This window comes from Diceros bicornis, chromosome 41, assembly GCF_020826845.1.
Source record: "Diceros bicornis minor isolate mBicDic1 chromosome 41, mDicBic1.mat.cur, whole genome shotgun sequence".
NCBI classification, from domain to species: Eukaryota; Metazoa; Chordata; class Mammalia; order Perissodactyla; family Rhinocerotidae; genus Diceros; species Diceros bicornis.
In genome coordinates this window covers 4800888-4816164 of record NC_080780.1, presented here as the reverse complement: position 1 = coordinate 4816164, position 15277 = coordinate 4800888, and the positions used below count along the sequence as shown (strand labels likewise).

The 15277-nt window shown below is 42.1% G+C and overlaps 1 protein-coding gene across 1 annotated transcript in view; it reads right to left on the bottom strand.

Moving 5' to 3' along the window:
* The window catches only part of ABCA13 (ATP binding cassette subfamily A member 13), a 448014-nt gene that overhangs the window by 245980 nt on the left and 186757 nt on the right, over positions 1–15277 (bottom strand). The window contains exons 29-31 of the mRNA XM_058534839.1: positions 14502–14615; positions 12040–12130; positions 223–399 (exon numbers count right to left, since the gene is read on the bottom strand). Of these exons, the coding sequence (XP_058390822.1) occupies positions 223–399; positions 12040–12130; positions 14502–14615 (382 nt within the window). The remainder of the gene's footprint in view (positions 1–222; positions 400–12039; positions 12131–14501; positions 14616–15277) is intronic.

Sequence of the window (15277 nt, the reverse complement as noted above, 5' to 3'; positions counted from 1 at the left end):
GTGAGTAGCACTGGGCCCAGGATGGTGAAAATACCAATAGTCATGTACGAGGCCCATCTTTTCATCAACTCAACACAATTACTTCTGCTTTATTTTGTTTCATCTGGAAAGGACTTCTTTTCTTTCTGAGCCATTGTAAGACACATTTAGGGAGAAATATGCAAAATGACAACCTATTTGAGCCTGTGCCTCTATGAGCATATTGTTTCACTGAATACTTACTGGCCAAGAAACTGTTCTGCTGCAGGAGTTCATGTGCTGTAGACTCCAGGATGGCGACAGACTCCAGTGCCTGGAAACGGTTCAACGCCACACAGGAGGACAGATTGACCAAGACACGGCCCAGGAAACGGATGCGTCCAGCATCCATGTGGTTCAACATCTTGTGCAGCATCTCTCCTGAGGAGGGTAAACACACAAGAACATCACAACGTTCTCTCAGCCCAATGCTTATTGTTCTTATAGCAGAGATGGTGCAAATAAATGTGCAAGTGCATATCAACTCCTTCACGAGAAAACTACTCGAGACAGTCCCATTTTGTTCAGAAGTTGTCTCCTCTTTACTGAGTGTAAACTCTGCTTTTCGAGTACAGTCCCTGTAATGCTGATACTTACATGTAAATGAAAAGAAAACAGTTAAATCACAAAGGATGTGGTGGCAGCCCACAGGAAAGTCAGACAGTGGGCGATGGAGAAAACAGACAACAGAGGACAAGTCTGCGAGCAGCAGGGAAGAATCTCTCACAGAGAACACAACGCAAAAGAACTTAATGTTCCGATCCAAGTCAAGTAGTTCTAAAAAACACGCCTTCACTGAAGCAGCAGGCATTTTGTGAAAGTCATTCATTTTATAACATTAATTTTGCTAAAACAATTATCAAGGAGTGTTGACACTGAGGAAATCGAATCCTGCCGTCCTCTCTGTCCCGAGTTTGTGCGTTTTGAAATGGAAATAGACCGGTAAGTTAAATTGGCAACATCTTGGCTCTTGAGACTGAACATGAAACAGCTTTCAGGACAAAACGCTGAGAGGTCTTAGTATTTTAGCTCTGGTTTCAGGAAGGAGCTGGACCACAGGAGAGAGAGACATGAACAACCAAATGATCCAGAGTGACGTGGTGCGGGCAGAAGACCCAGAACCTAGACCAGTGAGCGAAAGCAGTTACAAGTCTCAGAATTCGTACAGGGCAGATCTGTGGAGAAATTGAGCCCTCAGGTTTGCTCTGCCCACTGGCCCTCAACAGGAGATGCCATCAGACCCCCCAGGGTTGCCCGTGTCACAGCATCACCATAAGGTGGGGCGCGTGTGCTTGCCCTACAGTGCAAGGGGAAGTGGGAGGACTGCTTGTCTAGTCCTCACAATGTCCACAGTGCAGGGGTCTCCACGCTGGGGCAGCCACTCTGCCCAGCCTAGGCCTCGCTCAGACTTCTGCTGAGAGTCTTTGCTCAGGACGTCGTAAAGAAAATAAAAGAATCAATCCAGAAGAAGTGAACGTACAAGAATATATCCCAATGTATTTTTACACACCCAAACACACACAAACACACAGCAAAACATAAAACCATGTACACAAAACTGCCGTGGAGACAGCTATTTATTGTCAATGACCACTCCTCAGCTCTGGGACCTGCTTATTCTAGTTTCAAGGAGTGAGTGGACATCTTCTGGCCACATCTTCTTCTCAAAAAGCATCCACAGAAGAGATGGGTTCCAACTGGCCCCCACTCAACCCTAAATCTATCAGATTGAACAGAACCCTCAACTGGGAAACATCAAGACAGAAAGAAATGGAAACACGATGAGAATCTTCTGAAAAGGGCTTACACATTTGTATGATATTTCATCTTCACAACACCTTTTCATTTGACTATAGTAGATCATATGCTTTTTGGCACATGTTGACTGTCCAACACTCTAGTTACACAGTATTTTGCTCTTAAATACGTGAAGTCCACTCTCTACCCAACAAATCCTGTTGGCCATTCCTGGGAACACTGTGATCCCGCAGTTCCTCAGCAGCCTCCGTGGACAAGGCTCCGGCCACCTGCTTCACTGAGTGCCAGGGGTGAGCACACACCATGTGGACGAGGGCTCGTCACCACAGTCTCCCTGAGTCCACGCTCTCGCTCACGTGCACAGACCGGACATCCAGTATGAGCTTCCCAGTGTCTTGCACGGAAATGTCCTGCAGGTGGGAGCTCCCGTGGGCTATGTCTTCAGTGTCAACCTTGATTTGTTTCTTCTCCTCCGTGGTCAGGGACAGCCTGTTGCCTTAAGCCCTGTCACTTGCCCCCATTGTATGGTGGCAGATAATGATGTGACCCCGCCTGCCCTCTGTGTGGCGCTGCTCCCTTCAGGCCCTCCTATACCTCATGGACCTCCCAAATGCTCCACACTTTCCAAGTGACAGCCAGTCTCTCTTCTGTCCACTCCCTGGGTGCCCCCAGCCTGGAGCAGCATCAGTGCAGCATCCCTGGGGGCTGCCTCCACATCATTTCTCTCCTCTGCTGGTCTTCTTCCTGCTCCCACCTCCTCCTGGCTTCTTAGGTTTCTGAACCAAGTTTGGGCTTTGCCTGCCTGACATTCTGCCGGTATCTGAAAGGCAGCTTGGAGCCATGTGAAGGGGGCTGGAGCCACATGAGAAACTACATCAAGGTCCATCATATTGCCCTCAGGATGTCAAAAATCAGTTAATATGTCTGGGCCTCAACTTCTTCCTTGGAAAGGAAAGAATTTTTTCAGTCCACCAAATCCAGATGACTGGAAACACAAGGTTCCAAGCAAGACCAAGAAGCCAGCATGGTCCTTCAGCTACTCCTCTTCTCAGCCTGCATCGCTCACTGTTTCTCAAAGCAGAGGTTGTTATTTGCTGTTGTTGTTACTCTATTATTTCCAGACCTCAGGCCAAGACACAGTGTAGGGTTTGGGAAGGGTGGATTTCAGATCAGCAAGCTTTTCTAAACGACTACAATAATGATGAAGTGACATTGTCCGGGCGTCAGTCATGTGCCAGGCACTATTCTGAGCACTTTTATTTATTGTCTTGCTTAACCCTTACTTCTCTGTAGGGAAGTGCTATTGGTACATTCATTTTAAAGCGTGGGAATTAAGGCACAAAGATGGTAGGTAACTACTAAGTTTCAAAGCCATGATTCACACACAGGCCATCCAGCTCCGGTGCCACCCTCTTAACACTACACCGGGCTGCATTCACATTGGGTGGAAACATGAAACTGCGGTTTGATGTGTGTCACAAGCATGTAAACATTTCAGCAATTCCATACAGTTCTGCCCACCAGGCCATATTATCTGCCACAGTAGAAAGACTGCAAGATGCGGAGGCCCCAGATTTGGGTTCCTGGTTCCACCTATTCTTTTAGGACCTTGGAAGAGCCAGTCTCTCAGCCTTGGTTTTATCATCTGTATTTTATAAAGCCTAAAAACCCTGTTGCTGTCTTCCAGGGAGAGATCAAATGGAAAAAACAGACATGAATCCAGTTAGTAAACTATTAAACAGAAGACCACCTGTGACCGTTGGAATGCACACACACACCCTCATAGAAACGGCACCTGAATTCACCATTTGGTAGACCCTGAAGCATCTGGTTAAGCAAAGACAGTCAAACTGAATCATAGAAGATAAAACAAACTCACTGTTCAATTCAGAGAGAAGAAACAGCACAAGCCTGGGCTCTCGAATGGCATCAATAGCAGAAACAGTCAGTTGACTCACTTTTCATTTCCCACCCAGGTTCACATTTAGCAGTTTCTAAGGTTTCAGGCAGGAAAGGCCTTTTGGCTGTTTGCATGACACAATCCAAGAGGAGCTAGAAGGATCTGCAGTGTCTGGGTCTCCTACCTCAGTGTGCCCTGAGTCCTCCCCAGTGGAACTCAGCAGGGACACAGCAGGAAGGGACGTCACCACAGGACAGGAGAGTCTCTTGGAAAGGTTCTGAGTCTCAGGGCCCCTGCCACAGACACAGGAGAGGCCTTTCCCTCAGCGCTGACATGGGAAGGTGTGCGGGAGTGGCAGTGGACTGGTCTGGCCTCCACACCTGCTTCCACGGGGCCAGCCCCCGCTCAGCTGAACAAGAGGTCATTGGGGTTTGGTTTGAGGAGTGTCTGTCAGTGCAGAGCCCACTTGGCCTGGAGATGGGTACACAGGATCTCTACTCTCAGAGCAAGTCTACTGGCCTCGCGGTCAGGTTTCAGATGTGGGGGAGCACCCACTCACCACTTCCTGGTGGGCAGCTGTGCCTGTTTAACCCTCAGACACTACATTTCCTCTCTGTGAGACGGGGATGATAATAATCTGCTGTGTGGCCATTTCCTAAAGATTAAATGAAACAATGTCCGTGAACCTTCTGGTGCTTGCTGAGTCTGGTGCACGCTGAGACTCCATAAATGTGTCCTAATATCATGACTATTAATATGTTATAGAAAATCGATTTCCAGTAGAGGCATAGACAGAATATGTCACCTTTATGCTGCCATCTTATCAGATATTGGCTCAGATAGCATTGCACAATCAAAGCGACATTCTGTAGGGTGGGCAGACTTCCAGATTCCCAATCCCACCTCCACCCCAAGATGCAAAGCTCAGCGTCCCAGTGGACCTACTGTAGAGACACAGATGGCAGAGTCTGGACAGCTGGCCTGGATTGGCTGAGGTAAGGGCAAAGCTGATGCCAGCAGTTTTTAATTTTTTTGGTCCATTTTCTCTACTTCCTTCTCCAAAATAGGACCACATCTCTGAAACTGCCCTTGGTGGTGACTCCGCCGTGTAGTGCTCATCTGTGCGGTGTAATCTAGCGCTTCTCAAGTGCTCCCACCCACAGACCACCATGAGAGAGGAGAAGGGAGCGTGGATGTGGCATGTGTGCGAGAAGACGGGGAGCCTGAAGGAGCCTGAAAGAAGAAAATGTTGTGGAATGCCTGATTTTTTTCCCATAAAAATTTTATATTCAGTATAAAATTATATCTCATTTGCCCCTAAATGTTGAAGCAAAAGAAATGCCTTTGAGCAATGTGTCATGTGTACTCTGTGACTCTGTGGGCCCTGGTGCACTGCCTAGCAAGCATGGATGCACCACGTTCTGGAGACATCATTTTTGCTGTGAAATGCCACTGGAAGGGGCTGGTGTTTATGTGGTGTCAATGCGATGGACACTCCCGTGGAGATGCATTCTCCTATTTTCTACTAGTGCAGGTAGGAGGCTGAGCTCCGATGTTCTTGTATGCGGTGATAGGCCCCGGGAGCCATCCAAAGACAGACACAAAAGAGAGGCAGGCTGGAGTAACCCAGCTCAGAGGGCACAGAAAGGGCGACATCAACCCCCTGCTGCAACTGCTCCACGGGAGCTGAGCAAACATGGCCGCAAAGTCGACAGACACGGCTTTGCCCCTGTAGCACCTCTGCTGTGACTCCGTGTTTTACCCTGGAAAGTTATTTAATCTGTCAGAGTTTCTGCAGTGCGAGGAAAGCAAAATCACCCACACACTTGTTCTGAGAACTAAAGATTCTTTAGCACCTAGTGTATTGTCAATGCTCCTGACTGCTTACTATTATCATATTTATCATTACTCAAGAAGAGAGCTAGGATCCAATCAGCTATCTTAAGTTAATTCCTTGGGATGAAACTAAGCAGAACAACTAGAAAATAGGAGACCAAAAAGCTCACTGTGCATCATGGGGGGCTTCATGTGTTTTTGTTTTTTGTTTTTTACGGAGAATTGGAGAGTGTTAAATTTTACAGGTGGGGCAAACCGAAGATGTTTTTATATTGCTGATCATTTGTCATTTGGAATACATTGTTCTATAAGCTCACCTAGTAAGCTTGGTTAGACAATTTAACTGTGTATCATTCCAGCTGTTTAATAGAATAAGGAGCAACTTGGCCTCCATATAGTGTGGCTTTAATTACCTTCCAGGGACAGAATCAAAGCAGCTTAAAAAAAAGTTTTGAGGAGCTGAAATTTTCATATAATTCATATGATTAGGGACCCTATATGGAGATATATATATATATATACAGAGAGAGAGAGAGAGAGAGAGAGAGACAGGGTCTTATTTCTTTTTTTTTTTTTTTTTTAGCAGGAGAAAATAATACCAAGTTTAATAACATGTATACATGGGAGAAACTCAGAAATGAGCAACTCCCAGGGTCTTATTTCAATGAATCTATGTAATACCCACTCTGTGATGCATGTAGTAAGTATATATATATATGTATTGAGAGAGAGAGACAGCCATACAGATATAGATATCTGTGTGTGTGTGCACCTCTGTATATACATATACTATATACTATATATATATACTATGTACTATATATATATACATATATATAGTCTCAGGAACCAGGAAAGCTGCTCCACACAAAAACTCAGTAGGTCTTAGGACACTGTGCAGAGCTCCTTCCTCTGAGAAGAAAGCAGCAATACCTGTTTGGCAACAGCTGCACAGTGTACTGAATGTAATACAAATAACGTGTGGCCAAGTATTAACTGCATGCTCTATGACTTTGGATACCCTAAGTTCTCTCCCAACCTAAAGGGGGCACTGAGGGCACTGTCACACATGAAGGATGGAAAACTGAGGACAAGGACTCAAAAGAGTGAAGCCCGTTGTGAGAGGACTAGAGCCAGGCTTGCCGCTCTCTCCTGGATCACGCCATTGCATATGATAGGTAGTTAAAGATGAATTGAGGGAAAACACGCATGTCCATGCACCGAAGGCATGGGAAGGCCACATGGGGCCCCTGTTAGCCTATGAGGGGAACAAGAATCAGGAGGCTCACATATAAGCAGACATGAAATAGCATAATATGAAATTCTATAATAATTTCAGCCAAGCTCTGGCTAACAAAAGAAGTTGAGCATTGTCCCCAGTCAGTGTATATACACCATGGGATCCTAGATATGGCCGGCATTAGCCATAGCCAACTTGGGGATTCGAGATCCCAAGGTGTCTATCCTTAAAAATTATGTTCAATAATTGACTCCATCCTCCTTCTCAACCTAGGCACTGTTGACATTTTGGCCCCTAATTATTTGTTGTAGAAGCTTTCCTGTGCATTGCAGGATGTTTAGGAACTTTCTTGGCCTCTCCTTTTAGGTGCCAGTAGCATCTCATCAGCTGTGACAACATAAATGTCCCCATACATTACCAAATGTCCCCTGGGGACCAAATCATCCTCAGTAGAGAACCATTGATTTAAACTGAGTCATGATAAGCCCCATCCACATAAAAAACTTTCCATCGGGTTTTAGAGCCTCATTCTTAACATCACCAAACATGTAAGGAAAACCTCCAACATGAAAGAAAGAACTCAAAATAAATAAACAACAAAAAATAGTAACAATGATCAAAAAATAAAGCTAAAGATATAAATGACATTATTTTTTAACAGAGGTTTTAAAAAACAGAAGTTTAAAAAAATCAAAGATATAATAACAGGAAAATGTCCTATAAGTGAAGGACAATCCCCTGCAGATTAAAAGGAACAATGATGAAGTTTCGGCTTTGTTGTAGATGACTTGTTGCAGACAAACTTTCCTACCAAGAACAACTAGAAATTAGGGATGATTTTTTAAAAAAATCTATATGAAGCCTTTAAAAATTTTTCAAGGCAGCAAGGACTTGAAGGTCTGAGATCCACAGGAAGAGGGCAGCATAGGAAGTCTGATATTTCGGACTGATATTTGGACATTGCTAAGAATGGAAAAAGACTCAAGTCTAGGAGGCTTGAGTTCGGGGACTCAAAGATGAGGGGCCCTAGGAAACACCCAGGTTTTTAGTTGAGCCCCTTCCCCACCCCAACAGGGCTACTCCCAAGAGTAAAGGGAAGATTTCCTAGCAAGACTGAAGCCCAGCTCCATCAATAGTCTCTATCCCTGACTGGATTAAGAGAACATGGCCCCACTCTAGCTTTCTGCAAGAAGCAGGAAAATAACACTATCTGGAGGAAGACAACACCATCGAGAAGCTAAAATTTATCTCTACAGGTTTTCATACACAATGGTTGGTATTCAATGAAAAAAGTGGTTATTATTGCTGGACACAAGACAGAATAACCAAAGAGCAAGATAAAAATATCCAAGAGGCCCACAAAAGACTAAAATATTATAATTAACAACATGCACTTTAAAAATTTTTAGACACAATTGCCCCAAAATTGGATGAAAATAGGGAGACCTTCAACAGATAACTGAAAGCTATTTAAAAAAAGCAAATTAAAATTTTATAATGTGAAATCAGTAACTAAAATGAAGAACTCTCAGTTGAAGAGAGAATTAGTGAATTAGAAAACCAGTAAGAAAAAACATTCCCCAACTGACACACAGAGAGAAAACAAAATATTGGAAAACAGAGACTGAGATCTAACAAGCATGTGGACACGGTGAAAATTTTTATCATGTTTACTTGGAGTTTCAGAGGAGAGCAGAGAGACAATTGGTCAGAAGCAATATTTCAAAACATCATGGCTAAGACTGTCCCAAAATGTAAGATATCAAGCCACTGATTCAAGAAGTGCTACAAAACAAAGCAGGAAACATAAAAGAAGCCATACCTAGGTAAGTCACAGTAAAACTGCTGGAAAGAAAAAAAAAAGGAAAAATTTAAAATACAGAGGAAAATATAAATATCTAACAAATTCTCAATAGAAAATGAAGTACAGCCTCAAATATATAAAGCCTAAACTGATAAAACTTAAGGAGAAATTGACAAATCCACAACCACAATGTGAAATTTAAACACACCTTTTAATAACTGGCAGAAGAAGCAAACAACAATCAGCAAGGGTACACAGCACTGCACCCAGCAGTCACAGAACCATTGCATGCAGGAAGCAAAATTGACCGTGAGTGGGGTTGTTAAGCAAGTCTCGACACATTTCCAACAAATGAAATCATATTCACAGACTATATCCTCCGACCACTGTGACATAAAGCTAGAAATAGTAACACACAGATAAATGGAAAATCCCAAATATTTAGAAATTAAGCTATATATAAACTTTCAAATAATCCAAGGATTAGAAAAAAGAAAACAGCACTAGAAATACTTTTAATTGAATGATAATGAAAATAGAACATATCAAAACTTATGAGATGCAGTTAAAGCAATGCTCAGAGGGAACTGTATAGTCATCAATATGTATATACCAGAAAAGAAGATGAAGTGGAAATCAGATCTAAGTACCAACTCAAGAATTTATAAAAAATAAGAAGTGACAAATCAAAGAGAGTAAAAGGATAGAATCTATAAAGAAAAGAGTAGAAATCAGTGAAATGTGACACACATAAAATACAATCAACAAAGCCATACATTGGTTTCTTGAAAACACTAATTAAATTGATAATCCTCTGACAAGACTGATCAAAAAAAAAAAGACAGCGAGACAGAGAGAAAGACACAAACCAAAATTATCAAGAATGAAATAGGGAATATTTTCACATATCCTTCAGATATAAAAGTGAATTTACTGAGTAAAATTACTCAGGGCATTTTCCTCTCATGCACCCTTTTTCAGGATGACATTTGCGAATATGAACCAGTAAAACATTGTCATATAACAAAAATGGGGAGGCTGTAGGACCCAGGAAATGCGGTGTGTCCAACCTAGGAGAACAGAGGAGATAATTCCTAGGAAAACCTGGGGATGATGGACACAGAGGTCCAGCTGCCTAGACTGGAGCAGGAGGGAGAGGCCCAGCTGGGGGTCTGCACAGACAAAAGGACCCCACAGTGGAGAGGATATGTTGGCACAATGCGGGAGGGGGACATGGAGAGCAAATGTTACACCTCAAAGCAAGAGAAGACAAAACTTTAGGAAAAGGGAAACATGAAAAAAGAAATTTCACTATAATATGTAACCTGGCTCTGCACTGAATAATATTTATCTAGTCATAATGTTTTATAATGTAACTAAAATGGTCATATAACCATAGTAGGGCAATGGAGGGGGAGTGATGCAGTGCAGGAGAATGGAGTCTGCATCCTTCATAGCAGGAAATCGATTAATAATTCCTAAATGAGTAAGTCAGGAAATATGACTGTAAGCAGATCATTTAAAAACATAATGACCAATCCAGAAGAAACAGCTAGTAAGTTTAAAGCAATTCATATTAGGGAGTGAAATTGGAAGGGGGGCTGGAACAGGGAACTCATAGTAACAGTCAATATTGATGCACATGAAGGCGTCTGTAATAGAGTCAATTTTTATGAACAGGCTACAAAATGATATGGACAGTTTGAAAATACATACACCTACGCTTGTATAAGCCACATAAATCCGTCTGAAAAAGTACTCCAAGGCTTCGACAACAGCTATCTCTGATGATAAGATTATGGGTAGAATTTTTTTCCTGGCTTATTTGTATTTTCTGATGTTTCGACATAAATTGCTTTTGTAATAAGCAAAAAGTTATTTTAAAAAGTTAAATAATGAATAAAAACAAGATCATGATTGGGTAAACCTTCCAGGAATTGCATCAATTTACCTTCAAATAGTCCTTTGCCCCAGTCTCCAGATACTGATTACAGGATGAAGAAATAGATGACCCAGGTACCAAGTTTAAAGGATGGATGGAGTAAGGTGGGTGAATTCTTTAACTAGGGAGTTACAAGAGGAGATCTGCATCTGGTGGTTGCACAGGCCCCCAGCACTCCCCGAGCTGTGGACAATGCCTGTCTTCACAGCAGGCCTGTTCACGGAGGACTGTGCAGGGTCGAACGGAAAATTAATCATCATGACCCACCACTAATGAGAGGGACTCTGGGTCACCAACTTTGGGTGGGGCAGGAGGAAGAGAGGAATCACACACTCAAAAGTCCATGTGAATCCTACATTCTGAGTCCAGACACATTTGTAGGAAAAGCTCACAGTCTGAATGTCTGGTTCTGTTTTTTCCCTTAACTTTATAAGTTTACAAGTGGGAAAACCTGTTCAAAAGTAGTCTGGGTTCTAAGCAAGGTGCTGAGCGAACGTTTGGCCCTCTGAGACACCATGTTAGCACCAGCAGGTCTGCGGACAGAGACAAATGAGAGCCTCTGGGTTCTGGAGAGAAAACCTCTCAGACCAAGCCAGTCCTCACTCCAACACACATGATGGAGGCTCTGTTACAATAAGCTTTCCAGAACGACTTCATTAAAAAAAAAAAAAAAGATGTGCTTCAATTACTTGAAAAACTGATTTAAGGTGGTAACGTTTATTTTAAAATAGTTTAACCTTTCTAAAGTAGTAAATTCACCAAATTTTTTTTTTATAAAAGCAAAGTATTGTACTTAATAAAGTTCCTTTTCCTCCCCTAATCCTGTTGTTCCAGGCAGACGCTAGCCCCTTCCTGTGCACAAGCAGAGTGCCAGGTGACAGTGACCTGAGATCACCAGACCTCCTTCCTTCCCTCAGGGAATCTTTCCTTATTCCATTCTGCAGCCAGAGGGTTACTATCCTGAGAACATCCCTGGGATGCGCCTGACAAACTCTGATTTTGCTGCAGCGCCATTGTTTCCAGACATGTCATCTGCTTCCCTGCACTGGATAGTGGGACAGGATCTCCAGACCTTTGCCCAGAACCTGACTCTCCCTGTGTGTTCAGAAAATGTAAATGAATTTGTGGATTAATAAACTGTAGAGATGCAATAACTGTTTGCTAATTGACAGCCTTTTTTTATCTGAGCTCAACATTTTCAAACCAATGTAACTGCTTTTAATTGACTATTAACTCAATAATAGTAATTTCTTTTATAAACTGACTTTATAATTCACAATTCTTGTATTCAGACCAGAAGCCTTCCTTTTTAACTAGGTTTCTTACTATGCAAGCCCTGAATCAGCAAATCAGAAAACTTCAGGTGTGAACAAACTTTGGAGTGTATTTAGTTCAAGCCCTTCATTTTATAGATGAGAAACCAGAAAGTGGGAGGGGAAGAGTGACTTGTCAATGTCACCCAGAAACTTCATGGCCAGAGGGTGGGCCAGAGTAGGGAGCCATCTGGGTGGGTGAACCCTACCACTCCCAACCCCACTTACCATACACCTGGAGCTTCTCAGTCAGTTCGTCTACATCAATGTGCAACTGGCTTTCTATAAAGTTCCTTATAAATTTGTTTCTCAGGGATTCCTAAAGGAAAATAGTATAGTTTAACAAAAATCTCATCATTTCCTCTTATTGAATAATACTTGTTAGGTTTATTCGAAGTATCATTATACAGGAAAAAGGCACATAAAGTGAATCATCTTAAAAGAGGTTCTAAAACATCACAATAAATAATAGGATAACATTTGCTTGGGACTTTATCTTAAATAACAAAAGTAACAATTATGACAATTTAGGTTGTAATTGTAATTATGCACTAATATTGAAAATGAAGAATGAAGTAAGTGTTGGCTTTTTGGCAAAATTTTCTAACAAAACTGTATGGTGATCCTTTACATAAATCTTTAACGTTGCTTTTTCCAAAGGCCAGTTATACAGAGGCGGGTCATTGTTATAAGAACACTAAGGAAAGGTTTCAGCATTTCCCAAAACCCTCTCTTAATCCTTCGATATTCTAATCATCTCTGGCAGCACCTTTCATGTTATCATTTGTATCACTTTTCTTTCATTATTGATGGTTCCAACTCTGCCTCATTTGTCAATGGTTTTACCATGGATAGTTCTCCAAGATTATTTTCATCGACGTAATGAAATTGCATCTTTATTTTGCAGCTGGCATGAGTTTACTTGCACTGTCCTGCCACATACTCACAACACCCAGCAATCCCCAGGAGACTGGGACAGAAAAATACTGAGGCAGTGAGGCCAACGCCAGGATTAAGCATGGCACGATAGCTGAGTGGGGACTAATTTTGGAATTTGTCAGGTCTCTAGAGAATATTCATATATTATCCTGACTTTGTTTTACCACACAACCTTATAACTTGGGGACTTCAGAGAAGGCATTCTCATATGATGGCCACCTTCTGCATTTAGCTCTTTCTTTCCTCACATTTGCCTCCTTATATATTGATTTTATTGACTGGTCTAGGGATGACAGAACCTCATTATGGAACCTTGGTGTGCACTTTTATTTTTTTTTGGATCCTATTTGTCTTCTTTCATTGGCTATTAGCTATTTGCCAGACATTGTGCAGGGTACTTATTAGTCATTTAATCTCGGCAATTTGCAGCAGTCTCAATTTGCAGCTTATAATATTGCATGTAATTATTTGTAGTTGCAGCAGAGACTTTATGTAACAAAGCCTAAACTATTCACTATCTGAATCAAGCAGAAAAAGTCTGCTTGATTCCTGGATTAACAAAATAATCCATGAGCAAACAAATTAAAGAAGAATATTGCAATAAAGTTTGCCCTGGGGCCACACCTCCCTCGGGCTGCTCCTAGCCCACGACCACTATGTCAGGCCCATTCCTAAGAGCCACAGGGCCCATGTGACACAGGACTCCCGCACTGATAGCTGACTTTAGCTAGATGATGATGCATTCACTAAATGGCAGGGCCGTCTAGGGTGCTCCCACCCGACCTCTCTCCTTCTCTACTTCTCTCAGGGTCAGACCTGCATCGTTGTCTGACGAGCATGCTCCCAGCCTTCCCATGCTCCCTCTTCCTCTGCTCTAAAAGTTATTTCCCATAATAAAATCCTTGCACATGTAACCCCGTCTTGGCATCTGCTTCTAGGAGGACCCTGACACAGATGCATTTCTTGTGCGCCAAACATTATTCTAAGTGCTTTACCTAATCTAAGTCACTTACAGCTCATAACCACTATTATTTCTTCACAGGTAAGAAACCCAAGACACAGAGAAGTTCAGTGACCAGTCCAAGATCACACAGCACTGGGGGGCAGGGCTGGGAATCAAATCCAGACAATTGGGCTCCTGAGTCCATGCTCTGAATCACCTTGAACTATTCGTCTGATGCATTAGAAATAAGCCAAACAAGAATACAAATGCAGGCATATTTTCTCATGCTGTGAGACTTTAGGTAAGTTAGAGCTACACAAATGCCCCAAAAGTTACTCTATGACCTACCCTGATTAAAGTTTTGTAGTTAATTGTCAGGTTCTGAAGGAGTTGGGTCATTTTAAACCACAGCCCACATATTTTGGAATACATTACATTGTCAATACAGAATATCAGAAAATGATAACTGATCGTTTTGATAGACCCACAGTTGAAAAGTATGCAAACCACTCAAAAAAGCATTAGGTTATAAAATTCTGTCTCCATTTAAATTATGAAACTTAAGGCACATGTAAATATTAATAAATTAATCATTCTCACAATGGTAACATCTTGTGTGGGTAAAACACTGGATATTTTTTAAAAAGTATTCATACATATCAAATTTTTATGTCAATATTACTACTCAACTGGGAAAACCATGCTAGAGGAGATTCTGTAGAACCTTCTAAGGGACGACTCTAATTTCACAGAAACCCCCTACCAGCTGTTCCCCCAGCCCTTGGTGGCACAGGGAGCCACCACTCACCTGCAGCTGGTTGAGCATCTGGCCATTTCCATTGCTCTGGAAAATGGCATACATTTTCAGCAATGTTTCTGATAAAGTCTTTAGCTTGTCCACAAAATAAAAAGTATAATTAGCCTGCAAAATAAAGCATATCTGGTTATGTCTCTAGCTCAGCTGAGCTGCACTAGGAAGACTCTTCAGTGCTGTGGCAGCTACACCAGGGAGAGAAGCATTACCTTGATTGGCCATCAGAGCAAAGCTCTGCCATTGCCACCTGCAGGCTGGCCGACACCTCCCCAGACAAGGCGACAGGTTCCACTGCCCTCATACCTAAGGTGAGCTCCCAAGACCTCTTTTCCAGGCTCTTTCCATCCAGCTGTCCCCACCTGTTCACCACGGTGTCCCCAATCCTTATTTCATTGTCGGGAACAGCAGATATCCCCAATACATACTGGCAAAATAAAACGTTTGTCCACATTTCCTCCTCAAAAATACATTCTCAACTAATATCTACGTATTTGTTTTGGGATACCCAACACTATTGAGGGTAGAGTAAAACTGGTAGTATTTATTCATTTATTATTGCTGGCAGAGCAAATTAGCATAAGATTTTTGAAAATAATTTTACAAAAATATTCATATTTACTGACCCACAGAAAATGTCCATGCTTTTTTCTCTGAAGATAAAAAGACTCTATCCTAAGGAAATAATTTAAAGAAAGCTATATCCGTGAAGTTGTCTATTACAACATTATTATATTTTTAGCACTGAAAATAGTCTAAATGTCAAAGACACA